Source organism: Malus domestica, chromosome 13 (assembly GCF_042453785.1).
Source record: "Malus domestica chromosome 13, GDT2T_hap1".
Taxonomy (NCBI): domain Eukaryota; kingdom Viridiplantae; phylum Streptophyta; class Magnoliopsida; order Rosales; family Rosaceae; genus Malus; species Malus domestica.
In genome coordinates, this window is record NC_091673.1 from 19,337,325 (window position 1) to 19,351,802 (window position 14,478).

The 14,478-nt window shown below is 37.9% G+C and overlaps 2 protein-coding genes across 2 annotated transcripts; both read right to left on the minus strand.

The window, feature by feature from the left end:
• On the minus strand, nucleotides 1-1,445 carry LOC103414720 (transcription factor bHLH104-like). The gene is made up of 4 exons (XM_008353086.4): nucleotides 1,120-1,445; nucleotides 919-999; nucleotides 620-782; nucleotides 1-408 (listed from the first exon to the last, which is right to left on the minus strand). Exons 1-4 carry the CDS (start codon nucleotides 1,290-1,292, stop codon nucleotides 151-153), a joined length of 675 nt encoding a protein of 224 aa, XP_008351308.3. The 5' UTR covers nucleotides 1,293-1,445; the 3' UTR covers nucleotides 1-150.
• A 3,142-nt stretch (nucleotides 1,446-4,587) lies between these two features.
• LOC103453422 (electron transfer flavoprotein subunit beta, mitochondrial) lies at nucleotides 4,588-9,930 on the minus strand. Its single transcript, XM_008392965.4, has 5 exons — nucleotides 9,706-9,930; nucleotides 9,333-9,617; nucleotides 9,032-9,112; nucleotides 7,336-7,430; nucleotides 4,588-5,113 (listed from the first exon to the last, which is right to left on the minus strand). The coding sequence occupies exons 1-5, from the start codon at nucleotides 9,772-9,774 to the stop codon at nucleotides 4,888-4,890; spliced, it is 756 nt and encodes a 251-aa protein (XP_008391187.3). The 5' UTR covers nucleotides 9,775-9,930; the 3' UTR covers nucleotides 4,588-4,887.
• Between the last annotated feature and the right edge of the window lie 4,548 nt (nucleotides 9,931-14,478).

Genomic DNA, 14,478 nt, shown 5'->3' on the forward strand with positions numbered 1-14,478 from the left:
TGGTAAATACTGGACATTTACCAGCCGTTTTATTCCGAAAATGAGAGCCTTCAAGCTACATTTAACAATTCAGCCACACACGTGCCACCAGCCAAATTAAAATCAGGCAATTGAAACAGCGCTGACATATTGTCAACAATGGATAAAAACCTAAGCAGCAGGGGGCCTAAGTTCGTGATCACGAGATGTATCACGGACCGATGGAGGTATATAGTGCCACATAGGGACCAGACTATAGCTAGGATAGACAGCCATCTTGTTTGCCCCAGGATGATATGCAGCTGGTACTGCTGGGTGGGTTGGAACAAACCCAGAAGGTGAAATTGCCATACCTTTCAACTGCTGTTCCAGCCGTTCTTTATCTGCTTTCAGGACAAGTTTTTCTTCACGAAGTTCATTCTTCTCTGCCTGTAATATGCAAGAACAGTAAACAAGTGCGTACTCAAAAGTTTTCTAGTAGTGAATTTTGAGATCATCGACAGCATAGTTATTGGTCCTCTCCAATACGCAATTCAGCTGAATTTTGAGATAATCTAAAGCCAAATCTCATACACTCTCAATGGAACATTTTCATAAAACATTAAGAAAACAAACTTCAAGTAAATGATGTTTACCGAACCTTTAAACTTTTAACTTCTTCAAGTAACTTTTGATTTGTTTCTGTGAGCTCCTGAGCTTCAGCTCTAAGCTGGTTCAAAACCCTTACGGCATCATCAAGTATAGCAGCCTTGTCCGTCTTCGGCGGCCTCCCGGGTTCCAAAACACCGCTCAACTCCACAAACCTGCAACAAAATAATCAAACACCAACACTTCTCAATCACAAAGAAAACAAAAACCCACCATTCTTTTCATCATTACAAAACAACCCAATTCTTAAAAATCTGCAAAAAAAAAAAATAAATAAAAAAAGAGATTAGCCTGTCATTCAATCTCTCCCTCCTCAATTTCTCACGGCAAGCTTTTGCCCCTGATCCTCCAGAGCACGAATCCGTCCGTCCCCTTAACACCACCAATCAAACAGTCAATTTCGTGACAAAAAGTTTGGAGCTTTCGCGACTCAGAAAGCATTACATTTCTGAAGATTTCAGATTTCATCGAAAATGGAATAGGAGGAAATACCTCTTGCGGGGGCACTCCTTTTCCTGTGACTGTGAGGCTGAGGAAGCGGCGGCAGCCGGAACATCGACGGCGGAGAATTCGAAATCGCCGAAAGAAGGGGTGTCGTTGGGCCAAAGGAAATCGGTGGGTTGGGTTTCGTCGATGTAATCAAGATACTCTATCCATTCCCCCATTAGAGATTACAAGAGAGACCGAGTCTTCTGCTATTAATATGATTCTTTGGACTTTTGATGTAAATTTAAATTTGGTTATTTTTGAAAAAAAAAAAGTAATCATACAAAAAAACAAAAAAAACAAAAACAACAACAACAATTAATTTTTTTATGATATAGAAAGTTGTTTATTTTGTTTTATAAATAATTAGCCTCGTATTACACCGCCAAGCATATGACAATTGATTCTTTTTTTTATAATTTTACTAATGTTAGATATATTGTTTTTTTTTAATGGAAATACATTTTGATAAACAATGAATGTAATCACTCACACTCTCACTAAATGTGTAACATGAAAAGAATAATACTAGAGATATCAAATTTTTAAACCAAGTTTGAAAACCAAATGATGTATCACCGACTCACTGATAAGAATTAAATGTTAAATACTTAAGTGATAATTCAATCATCAACAACCACATCATTTGGTTTATAAAATTTGTTTAAAAATTTAGTCTTCCTTGTATTACCCTTATAAAAAAAAGATTAACACAAAAAGAAAAGCTTTTATGATATTCAAATTTCCCTTCTGTCATTAGAGATTTAAAAAAACTAAAGAAATATTCACGCAATAAGAAGATACATAATCTGATTGCGAGTGATTTGTAAAATAAAATAAAATAAAATAACCAATTACAAGAGTATTAATAATTCGAATGAAGTCGTAAGATATGACATCTTTTTATAAAGAAATAATTGCATTTGTATAATTATGTCTCAGGCGACCACTAGCCGCAAGAATAATATAAAATAACATATGAAATGTTACATCAGAAACATCTAAACAATAAGGTATTCATTTCCAAGGTCTTGTATTTTGCATCAATGAAATTCTTCTTATTATCTACACTCCAACAAATAAATCCATTAAGTTTAATGGTCTCTCTATGGTATGTGATGCGTACGTCACAACTTTGATGAAACTAAAGAAATATCGGTATGAAACTAAAATTGTCCCCGTCACTAACCAACCAACCAAGGAAAAAAATTTCTAACATAAAAAATAATAAACCATCACATAAGAAAAGGGAACAAAACCTACAGAATTTTTTTAGTGTACCAAGAACACAAATCAATACATTGACGTCTCATAATATAAGTGGATAGAAGATATATTTTTCAGTTTCACTCCACATGTATTATTATGCATGGTGGACCTTCCGTGGACATAGAAAGTCTCTCAACCAGTACAACCTTAATGTTGATAACTTGACCATGGACAGTAAAATTGGTCCAACTACGTTATTGGCTGCATCTCGTCAGCTCTCGTCTTTCGTCATGTTCTTCGTGATTGTTTTGAAGGACACACCAAACTCATTATTCACTTTATTTTACACAATGACTCGAATGACCAGCCATTACTAGTATTGGCCTTTCTATCCGAGACTTAAATAGGATACAACTCTTCACTAGGGGTGGGTTGGAAAAACCGAAAACCGAAAAAAACCGGACCGAAAACCGAACCGAGGCAAAAAAAATCGAACCGAAAAAAAAACCGAACCGAATCTGTTGAACCGAACGGAACCGAATCTGTTGAACCGAACCGAACCGAATCTGGTTGGTTTGGTTTCGGTTTCTAAGGTAAAGAAACCGAACCGAACCGAAGTTAATTTATTAATTAATAATCCTAATTCTAAAACGGCACCATTTTCACCCCGAAATGTAACCTAAACCTAGGTCCCTAACCCTCATCTCTCGGTCTCGCCTGTTTTCCCACTTCCCAGTTCGAGTAGCAGCCCACAAACTCCACTTCTCCCCCAAATTCGCCCACTCCCACTCCAACCTCTTCAGCATCGTCATCTCCGCCCGCCCCTCCTCCATCCGCATCTGCGTCTTCCACTTCCTCGACGGCACCGCCCCCTCCAGATCCTCTTCTTTTCTGGCTCTGAGCTCGACGCCTTCGGCTCGACGTCTCTGAGAAGCTTCTCGAGTCGTGCTAGAAGGTGCTTAGGTCGTCCGGCTTTTGGTTCAAGGACGAGTGGGCCCCAGCCCCCGAGATTCCCTGAAATTCAATCTATTGTTGCTTCTGCACTTTTGATCGCAAACCCCAAACCCCAAATCCCTAATCCCTAATCCAAATCAGAAGCAAAAGCAATTAGAGGACTCAACCAACGACGATTCATATTTATCGCCTTCCTCAGCTCCGAGGAATCCGAGTGCTATTCGAAAAGGTACCATCGCAGAAAAGATGACGGTGGTTCGAGAAGAGAGAAGGAACGGAGAAGCAAGAGAGAGACGAAGAGAAGGAAATCAAAGAAGAAGAGGGCTTATGGTGTTGATGACGGTGATGAGTCCGGTTCTGGGATGAGTGCTGACGATTCAGAGCCAGGCTGGAGTCGGCTCGATCCGCAACCCGTTTTACGAGAATTGTTCATCGAATTTCCCAATGTTGGGAATGATTTGAAAAAGGTACATTTACACCACCAAGTAATTTTGTTCAGAATCAGAATTGTTGGATTAGAATTCATGTATCAAATGAAACTCTCAAGATTTGATTAATTAGAGACGACTCCAATCTTTTCCCGCCATGAAACTGATGATAATTTCATTTACTTTTTGTTGTTGTTTAGCTATGGAATTAAGTTTGAATATTAACTAGAAAATTTCCAATCTTTTCCAGCCATGACATTCTACTGATTGCCAGTTATTTTTGGGGTTAAAATTGAACTGAAAATTGGTGCAAATAGCAGGTGGGGAACAAGGTGTTTATGCCCAGCGACGAACCCATACTCTCGTTTAATTTTCTGTTATACTTATACAGTTTTAGAGGTTTGGTTTGAATGTTTGCTCTCTGTGGTTGTTTGAATGTTTGCTCTCTGTGATTGTTTGGACCATTGTTGCATTGCTCTCTGCAGCAAGGCTCAATTGAAAGAAAAATCAAAATTCCCCAAAAACAAAAAGCAGGAGAAAAACCGAACCGAATACAAACCGAACCGAACACAAACCGATAGAAAACCGAACCGAACCAAACCGAATAGTAATTTCGATTCGGTTTCCGATTTTGGCCAAAAACCGAACCAAACAGAACCGAACCCACCCCTACTCTTCACACCTCCGCCATCTCAAACATTTAACAGTGATTGGCCACTCAAGAATGAGAATAAATTCCTCCTCAAAACGCTTCATGGTGAATTGTAGAATTGCATGTTTAGGATCAGAACCGTTAATATTGTAAATCATTTTTTGCATATATGACATTTACAAAGTAATTTATAACATAACGATTTTAATCATAAACATGAAACTCTGGGAATCAGCCAAGAAAGAGTTTCGAGGAGGAAATCTCCACATTTTTTGAGCGGCCTAAGTATTATTCCAAGACATAACATGCTAGAAAGGTCACAATGGATAAAGAATACCCCATCTCCAAGAACAACCTAGTGTAAAGTAAAAATATACAATATCAAAGATTTAGTAGGTCGTAGTCGTATGATGACTAAGAACTTATTAAGCTTTGGATTAAGCTTTAAATTTCCATAAAATGCAGTTGTCGTTAGTCAGAAGAAATGGCTTGATCAGCACAAGGCTTTGAAGCAAAGTACTGATAGAAAAGTTAAATGACATGGACTTCGTTCTTAAGCTTGTCAATCAGCTCGTCCACGGAAGAAACGAGGACCCCTGCTTTTCTCTTGGGAGGTTCAGTGACTTGAACCTGCTCTATATCGGATTTGAGTTCCACATTCAGATCCTGCAGAGTGTACTTCTTTATGACCTTCGATTTTGCTTTCATTATGTTCGGGAGTGTTGCATACCTTGGTTGGTTTAGCCTCAGATCGGTGCTGCAAGAGGACCACAGAAACGAGTATCAGTTACGATTTTTCACCAGAAAATCAGGTTTAGACAAGCTCCCTACTCCTTCCCATCATTCATGATGTATGTGCTGATGTTTTCGCTGCATTTCAGTCCATTACTCTAATTGATATCTCATATATTCTAATAGTTGAAACCTTCAAAATAAAATAGTTACATCATAAAGTAACAAGTGTACTTAAAAAATCATCAATATTTTGTCATCCTGACACTTCATATCTGTCGAGCTCAATATAAAGATATGATCCACCACTATTAAATTTGTCTGCCCTTTTAGTATAATTTTACGCGGTAAGACCATTTATCCATATCATTTAATAAGTGAACAAAATAAAATAAAGTGGCATTTATCTTTTCTAATCATATTATTAATTAATGCATGCTGTCTACATTAAGAGTAAAATAAAATTGTTTTAAAACTAATTTGACACTAATATATAGACAAAAAAGTTAACAACACGTTGAAACTAATAATTAGAGAAGCTCATAGCTTCTAGGATTACCCTAGCTATCTTAATTGAAGGCTCGGCTTTATCACCACAGCCTTCCTTTTTACACTTTTCTCTTTTTAATTGCCTAGCCAACGGAGGTGGAGTTGTTTTTATGAGTTTGGTTCTAGTTGTCGAACTCCTAAAGAACAGGCAACTATACCCTTGGACTGATTCAAGGCTAACCAGGTCCTTATTTGCAGACCTCAGTATGCCTTAAGCTTTATTGGCTTGGGAAGCACCTTCCCTCAGGGTTACTTGATGCTGAATGCGTATGGTCCTAGGCAAGGGCCTGATGCTTCTAGGATTGTAATGGTGGTTGGCTGTTGGGTTTTAATGCTAACACTGCTCAGGTGAGATATTCAGCTGGACGTTGATCTTTATACCATGCTCTTAAGCTGGCTTGGGATCAAAGAATCTCCAATCTGTTGGTTGAGATGATTCAGCTATTATGGGTTGATTGGTCTTGTCACCAAGTACAGATGTTTGATCAAAGGAAGTTGTTCATTGGAAAAGAAATTTTGGCAGCAGATTTCTTAACTTAGTTGGGTCTTACAAGTGTGTTGGTAATCTATATTATGGTATGGCTTCAATTACTAGACCGAGGTTAATTGTAGTATAGTACTTTGGGTTTAGGCCTGCGATTTAACTGGGAAAAAAATTGCAGTCTACGTGAGTGGAAATGTTATCTTTGAACCAAATAATGGGGCGAGCTAATCTACTTCTGAGCCGTTCATCTTTTTCAATTTGACTATATATCTCCATCCATCCAGTGTGTACAAATAAGGGAAATGGAGATAATTCTTCCACCAAGCTACAACTAGGGAGATGAAGAAATGAACTTGTAAAGGGGCAGACTGGAGAAAGGTTGAAGAGAAAGGACTGGAGAAAGATTGAAGAGAAAGGGAGACATGGCACAGTAGCAACAAAAGAAAGAGTTGTAATTTTTACTTTCTTGTCGGGTTTGGATAGACAGAGAGTACGACAATTATGAAATCTGTCTTATATATCTTCCTAATAACATTAAATCTTGTGAAAATGCGAATGGAAAGAAATTCCATATATCCAATGTGTAATCTTACCCATGGGCCATTAGAGCTTTTTAATCAAAATGGTCTGAAGATTATACTTTTTTCATAAACTAACTGGTCTGAATATTATTGTGATAATTTGTGTAAGCAGAGGGGGCAAGAACAGGGACTGTATTATGCATGAATTTCATACTTAGAAAGCATCCCAGTTTCTGCAAGGAACCACACACAAAGCAAAGGATGCTTGTTAACTTCTAAAGGATGACTAAGAAAGATAAGAATATTACATAAGGAAAGACATGATTGTTCGCTAGTGTTTTTGGGATTTATAGTGTCGTGGAAGTAGCAACTGCTTCACCGACTATAAATGGTAAGGATGATTACTATAATTATTTAGGATAACTTCTATTTATAACAGAAATAACTCATGCTTACTTCAAATTGAACTACTTCTCAATTTCAGAAAATAGTTTGAAGTTTTTGTTATAAAGTAATTAAGTTTGAACTATTGAAGTTTGAAAGCTGTTTCAATTTCCTAATTGATCCTACAATTTATACTTGCAAAGTTTCCAATTCTCTAAAAGATAGCACAATGCATTTGAAAGTGAAAAGAGAAGCATCTAAAAGTCCAAAGTGTCCACACAGGAATACATGACAAGATCAGATACTTACGTGATCACTGCTGGCAAATCTAGACACAGAGTCTCGAGACCACCATCTACCTCTCTGTCTACTGTCACTACCTGCTTCTCCTTATCCAGCACAACCTACTGGCAACATTTCGTCATAGGAATAAATTCATAATGTATGAAAATCATGCTAGAACAGAATGCAATATCAATAACATGTGACAAAATCAGTATGTATGCCTCTAACTGATGTAGTGAATAAGGAGTTTATTCAATGGGGCTTTTGGTATTTTGGTGTTCATCCACTGCGTTAATTATTAATTTGAGATTCATGTATCTTAGGTTGTGATGTAATGTTTTGTAGTAATTTTCATGTATTGTAAGTTGTGTTTTAAATTAAGTGGCTAGGTGGAACAATTGTCATTTAATATGTTTCAGTGGCTTAGGGAGTTGTATTTGGATTGATGAAGATGTTTTGGCACACTAGTATATTAGGGAGGGAGTTTGATATGCTAAAGGAGACAATTTGAAATTATAATTTTATGGTAACAAAGAATTGAGCATTGCTCTTCTATCATTTTTCTGTCAAGCCTTATGTGTTTTTGACATCTCCTCTATCTCTTTGTCGTTCTGAATTACTAACTATAGTATCACCACCACAATTAGTAGTCTTTACAACCTTATTTCACTTTTAGAACCTTCCATCGTGCTATCTGGCCTTGTGGCATGCTGCGTTTCAAAATTCACTTTGACCAATGCAAAAAAACTTTTACAAAACAGAGTCCAATTTTCCACTAGTTATTCTCTATGACCTCAGAAATCATAAAGTATCCAGGTGGATAGGGATATCAGTAGAACTGATGCAGGACGAACCAAAGGAAAGGGAGAGATAACTTGGGAATCACTCAACCAGGGCAACGGAACTCGTTCGATGTTGCTATGGGGATAGAACCTGGGAATCACTCAACCAGGGGCCACGGAATCACTCACGTCGCTAATTATGGATTCACTCAACACGACCAAGCCTAACACTTGATTTAAGGAAGGAGAAAACTCACTTTTTTCTTAGATTGATTATAATTCACTAATTGACTTTTTAATCTTACATATGGAACCCTTTAAATAGGAGGCTACCTTACATTGATAGGATAAATAACTTAATACTAAAGATTATAGTTACTAGGCATCTAATTAAAACATGGCTTTAAAAGATGAAAAGTCACCAACAACATGTTTAATATAGGGACCATATTAATTGTTATGCACTGCATCAAGAACAGATGTATTTGGAAAGCATAGAGAGAGGAACACATCCCTAACCTCAACTTCCTGGATATCAATTTCTGAAGAAAATGGGGTAGTGACTAGTGCTCATATCCCACTACAATTTAAAACAATTGTAAACCAACCCCTTTGATCACCCTTAAAAACAAAAGACGCATTAGAAACCGATAATCAGCAGCATCAACAAACTATATTATCTATTAACTCCAGTGTCTAAACAGTTCTATTTACCAATTAAAATCCCCAAAAGCAACACATGGAGTTCAAATATTGTCTCATATTCACCTACATTTGAAACCTTCAAAAAATACCGCACGAACAGCTTGATGATATATTCCCTAATTGCTTAATCGCGTCAAACAAAAGAAAACCAAGGAAGCGTGAAACCGAAGTATAAAAATTGCAAGCAACTGTATTTCTTCTCTAGCTGAATGAATGAAGAGAGAAAAACTGACCTTTGAAGCAAAGGTCCCTTGAGGCCAGTTCAGAAGTCCTGCAACCATTTGCCCTGTTTGATTGCAATCATCGTCGATAGCCTACACAAAATTCAAATACGCATAAAAGATCAAATCTCCACTTCCTCAACCCAATACCAACAATGCAAAGCCACAAAATTCAAATCCATTTTAATTCCTGGAGCAATATTCTAATTAATTTAATCCAATCTACGAGACAGAGAGATTCGAACTTGAATGCAGACAAGCGCGACCGTCTTCCTCAAAACCCCATAAAAACTAAAAGAAATTAACTTTTAACCTGTTTGCCCAGGATAAGAAGTCCAGGCTTCTCAACCTCCACGAGAGCTCTCAGAAGCTTAGCAACGGATAAAGGGTAGAGAGGGCCATCAGTCTCCACATGGATTCCCCTATCGGCGCCCATAGCCAATCCTGTCCTGAGCGTATCCACGCACTGTTTTAGTCCCATGGACACAGCCACCACCTCCGATGCCATCCCGAACTCTTTAATCCGGAGGGCCTCTTCCAAAGCAATCTCGCAGAAGGGGTTCATCGACATCTTCACGTTCTGGGTTTCCACGCCGCTCTGTGAAACAGAAGAATTGAAACTGTTGGATTAGAATTACATGAATTTGAAACGAAACAAGAAATGGGATGGGATTGGATTGGCTTGCCTTGTCCGGTTTGACTCGGATTTTGACGGCGTAGTCGACGACGCGCTTCAATGCCACCATTATCTTCATGGTTTCCGGTGGAAGTGGGACTGAGATGGTAATGGCGATTGGGATTGGATGATAATCCGATGAGAGAAGACGAGTGAGGAGGAGGAGAGAGAGTTGGAAATGGCATTGCTGACCTAGCAGTTACTACTAGCAGATAAATGGTGCCGCAAAACTTTTTAAGGGCGCGTGTACTAATCCCTTATTAAAGTAAGTGAAGTTGAATTGAAGAGAAATTAAATTAAGGAAGAATTGAATAAGGTGAAATTAGAATCAGATTTTTATTGAAGTTGTTTACTAAAATTGTTTAGAATCGAAGTAGGAATGATGTTGAGTCTATATAAATTGTTTACTAATTCATTTCATTTGGGATGAAAACTAGGTTGATTACTATATTGCCTTTACATAAATAAATTATTTTCATACTCTTTTTTATCATTCTAAATTCTTTTTTCATTTATTTTCTCTTCATCTTCTTCTAGAACCTTCTTCCTTTGGGAATCTCTTCTTTCTCATCCCCAATTATTTTTTTTATTTTCCTTTCTCCATCTTCTTTCCCGTCATCCTTGCTCCCTGACACTCTTCTTACTAGGGGTGGGCGCGGTGCGGTTCGATGCGGTTTCGAGTGAAACCACAACCAAAACCGAAACTTTTTGCGGTGCGGTTTTGAAGCCAAAACCGAAATGAAACCAAACCGTTTGGTTCGGTTCGGTGCGGTTTCAAACGGTTTCGGTTTGATTTTTGAGAAAAACGTACAATTTAAAATATACACTTATTTATGCATAAAACGGTCTTATTTTCCTCATATATTAATTAAGACGGTCTTATGTCCTAACTTTGATTAATATTAATACTTAATAAAGTAATGTCCTAACTTTGTATTTCAATGCCATAATATTAATGAGTTTTTATTTTTTGTCAGATTGGCATGTTGAATTCAATGCCATAATCCACCAGTGCTCCAAAATAGAACAGAACAAATAATTCAATGCCATAATCTACTAGAGAACAACAAAACAGAAATAAACAAATGAAGAAAGAAAGTGCTAATGTTATTTTGTTATTCCAGCCCCCTCAAATTCAATATGACCGATGCTCATTGTCATTGCTCAGTGCTTACAACATAAATAAACATATCAAGTAAATATTTGTTTATTTAGGCTCAAAGGGAGTTGCTTATTTGAATCACATATCCAGTAAATATTTGTTTGAGTTAGTGTAGTCTCCATGATGAAACTTGTATGATTCCTAACCCAATAAACACATATTTAGAAAATGTAACAGCTTGTCTATAAGGGTTCCCCAACGACAAAAAAAAGGTCAGAGAACATGTTTCATCTAGTCCCATATTAAAGATTCAAAGCTAGATGATAATGATAGTCTAGTAACCTAGTTGAACTAATTAAAAGTTTAAAATATAACATTTATTTATTAATTTTATTATATGGTGCGATTTAGAAAACCCAAAACCGAAACCAAACCGTTTTCTTTGCCGCGGTTCGGTTTCGAAACCGAAACCATTTCAAAACCGCAAAACCAAACCGTTCAGTGCAGTTCGATTCGATTCGTGTTTCGGTTTCAGTTTTAGGTTCCAAATGCCCACCCCTACTTCTTACCATCCCCCAATTCTTTTAGCTTCCTCATCTTTTTTCTTTTCTTTTCTCCATCTTTGAAACCCATCTTGACAAAATCATCTTGAACCAGTCAACTTGAGCCTCGTCATCGCTGGTGGACGAGATTGAGCTGGAGTCGGCACTCTACTAAAAGGCTAAGGACAGGGGTAGTTTGGGTAGAAAAGTCGGATTCCTGATGGAGGCTTCTCCCTAGAATCCAAATACCACCTCTATGGAGGGGATCCAATTCCGGGAGATTCAGGAGTTCAATTCCTGATTTTGTGTGAGCCCCACCTTGTTTCCGATTACTGAAATGTTTGGTAAACAGTTGAATGCCTCGAAAAAAGTGCAAATCCGTTTCTTTGTATTCCATTCCGGTTACGTAAACACGGCCTTAGTGTGAGCTCTTATTTTATATTTCTTTTCTTTTCTATTACACAATTTAAATTCGACGACATGTGGAAAATCACATACCAAAGGAGAAAATAAGAAATTGCCTATTGTAGGAGGGTCAAATTTTTTTATTCGTTAGTAGCGTTTTTCAAGTAAAGGCATTCAAGTGGTACTCAAATGTCATAATAGAAGTGGAGGAAATGATATATAATTTCTTATCTCTCCACTTTTTTTATGACATGTGGAATACCCGCTTGAATATCGAGCACTTGGAAAATTTCTCATTAGTAGGACATTAATTGTGTCGATGAATTTTCCAAGGCTAGAGTAAAATGGATCAGAATACGAATAACTCAAAAGTCTGGTTATGGCTCAATAGCTCTAATCGAATTGAGATGCTCAAACATACCAACGATGCCACAACATACTACTATATTTCGGAAAGATAGGTGAAGTTCGCCAACTTCACTGAGATCGACCATTCTTGTTTCGTAAGACATGGAAACCTAATCTGACTGGGAATCGGCCGGGTTTCCTATATTCTAGGACATTCATACAATTTAGGGATTTTCATGTGCCTCAAGTAATCACACTTTTAAGAGGAAACAATATCTACTTCTAGATATCCTCTTGGATTCACCCGGATTAATACTGATTTTCCAACTAGTTAAATAACTCACCTAGGGCATAACTATGGTAACGCAATCTATACTCCTTGCTTATTCTCTAACGCATTGCTTACTAACTTAACTATCGGGGAGCCTTTAATTGGTACTTCATCGGTACCCAATGTCTGCTTGGTTGTTTGCCTTTTTACAGGTAGCCGGACTTGAGCTCTTCCGTCCGCTGTAGTGCACCATTAAGACAAATATGTGCGATGTATAGCACAAGGACCGGATTGTCAGTCCGCAAGTGGGATCCCAATGCAATCTCGATCATTTGGACACTGCAAGGGCTTCCCACATAGAGCCTAGGTACCTTGACTTTAACAATCCAGAGTCATCTGAAGAATAAGAATGACGTAGGCTACTAAATCATGACAACCCTAGGGACGTTTTGAAAGATGCTCGGAATCAATTGTCTAGCAAAGTTGTTGCAAGGGTCGAAGCTCTCTTTCTTCAACCATCAAATTCGCACCTTCTTCAGAGAAATTTACTCAGCTTAGCATCAAATACTTCTGTGGACACTCAAATCTGGAAGTAATAAAAAAAGAAAGAAGATGAGTTCTTCTTTCTTTTATCACTTAAGAACCGTGAAAGATGAAACAACAGCATGCACTATAGGAACGCTATGGCGCTGTATAACAACAATGATGCTTGGATGTACAAATGTTTCCATGTACAATAGCCATGAGGTGGTCCTTGGAGTTGCTAGCCCGCTCCATCAACAATTGTGAAACCCTCGTTGACATCTTCATAAATACCTTCTCTACATACTGTGGTATTTGCAAACACCACGAGGCTGTGTTTAGCATGGAGTCTCACCGATGAATCTGGAATGTTTTGTCTCAATATATGTGCATCCGAAGATCAGAATCACTCGGTAACTCAAAAAGTAGCTATTCATTTCCTGTGCACACACAAAACATTGTCTCTCATTATTGATGTCTTTATGGCACAACTCTCGAGATCACACGCCAAAATTCAGAACGTCTTCACTACCTCGCAATGGTAATGAGACTGAATCACGTGTTAAAGAATATCAAACGCTGACTATTTCAATTTACTTTGAAAGGCATGGCCATTGGGTAATTATTCCTCGTCAAGTGAAACGCATTTTCAGATACATAGTTAGGGGCATTTGTAGGACCATGAATTTCCCAAGGCCAAAGTAAGGCGGATCGAAATACGTGTACCTTAGAAATTCGATCATTACCTCAATAACTCTGGTCATGGACTTAATCAGATCGATCATTCTTGTTCTACAAGACACATAAATTCTGATCCGACTGTGGTCAAACGTATAATACCCTGAAAATTTAAAATATATGATTATGTGGAGTAAATCAAGAATAAATAGATTTATGGTTATAAAATTTTGATTAGAGAAATTTTAGAACTTTGTTTTCGGAATTTATTATAATTTACATTGAAAAATTTATCGATAAGCGGAAAAGACAAAAATGCCCTAGTTGACTAAACATATTTCTTGACGTATTTAGATAGAGGAGGAAAATGAGAGATGCGGGAGAGAAGAAGGGAAAAAAGGGGACCAGTCTGGAAAAAGAGGGGGGAAGGGAGGACCAATGGGAAGAAAAGGAAATGAGGGAAGGGAAAAGGAGAGAACCGGCCAACCTGGTTTCTCCACCTAACCCGGTCTTATCTCCTCTTTTCGATGTCTGTTGGAGGTGATTCCAGTGTCTATCTATGGGAAGCTCTCAGTGAGCCCAACATCCATAATGTGTTGGATTTCTCAATTTCTTACCCAATTTTACAAATCAAAGCCACAAACCCACGGTTGTCCCGGCGGTTTTCTTCCTTTTCTGGTGATTCCAACAACGATTATCATCGATCCCCACCACCAATAGATTTCCATCAACCCCAGGAGCAAGTCCCAATCATTGGATGAGGCGTCGGAGTTCGTTTTGGAGTTGAATTAAGAAAACCCAATTCAAGGGTTTCTGGCGCTTTAAGGGCGAATTGAGGTGTTTTCTGGCCGAATCGGACTTCGGGCCATGTATGAAAGTTGTTCCTCTCATTGAACTCTACTTGCCTGTAAAATT

Coding starts and splice junctions, on each gene's coding strand:
- LOC103414720 (XM_008353086.4), bottom strand. CDS start 1,292: ATGGGGGAATGGATAGAGTATCTTGATTACATCGACGAAACCCAACCC. Junction 1,000..1,119: donor AAGGAGTGCCCCCGCAAGAG/GTATTTCCTCCT, acceptor GGTGGTGTTAAG/GGGACGGACGGATTCGTGCT. Junction 409..619: donor AAGAAGTTAAAAGTTTAAAG/GTTCGGTAAACA, acceptor TGCATATTACAG/GCAGAGAAGAATGAACTTCG.
- LOC103453422 (XM_008392965.4), bottom strand. CDS start 9,774: ATGAAGATAATGGTGGCATTGAAGCGCGTCGTCGACTACGCCGTCAAA. Junction 9,618..9,705: donor TCCGAGTCAAACCGGACAAG/GCAAGCCAATCC, acceptor TCTGTTTCACAG/AGCGGCGTGGAAACCCAGAA. Junction 7,431..9,031: donor AAGGGACCTTTGCTTCAAAG/GTCAGTTTTTCT, acceptor TGTTGCCAGTAG/GTTGTGCTGGATAAGGAGAA.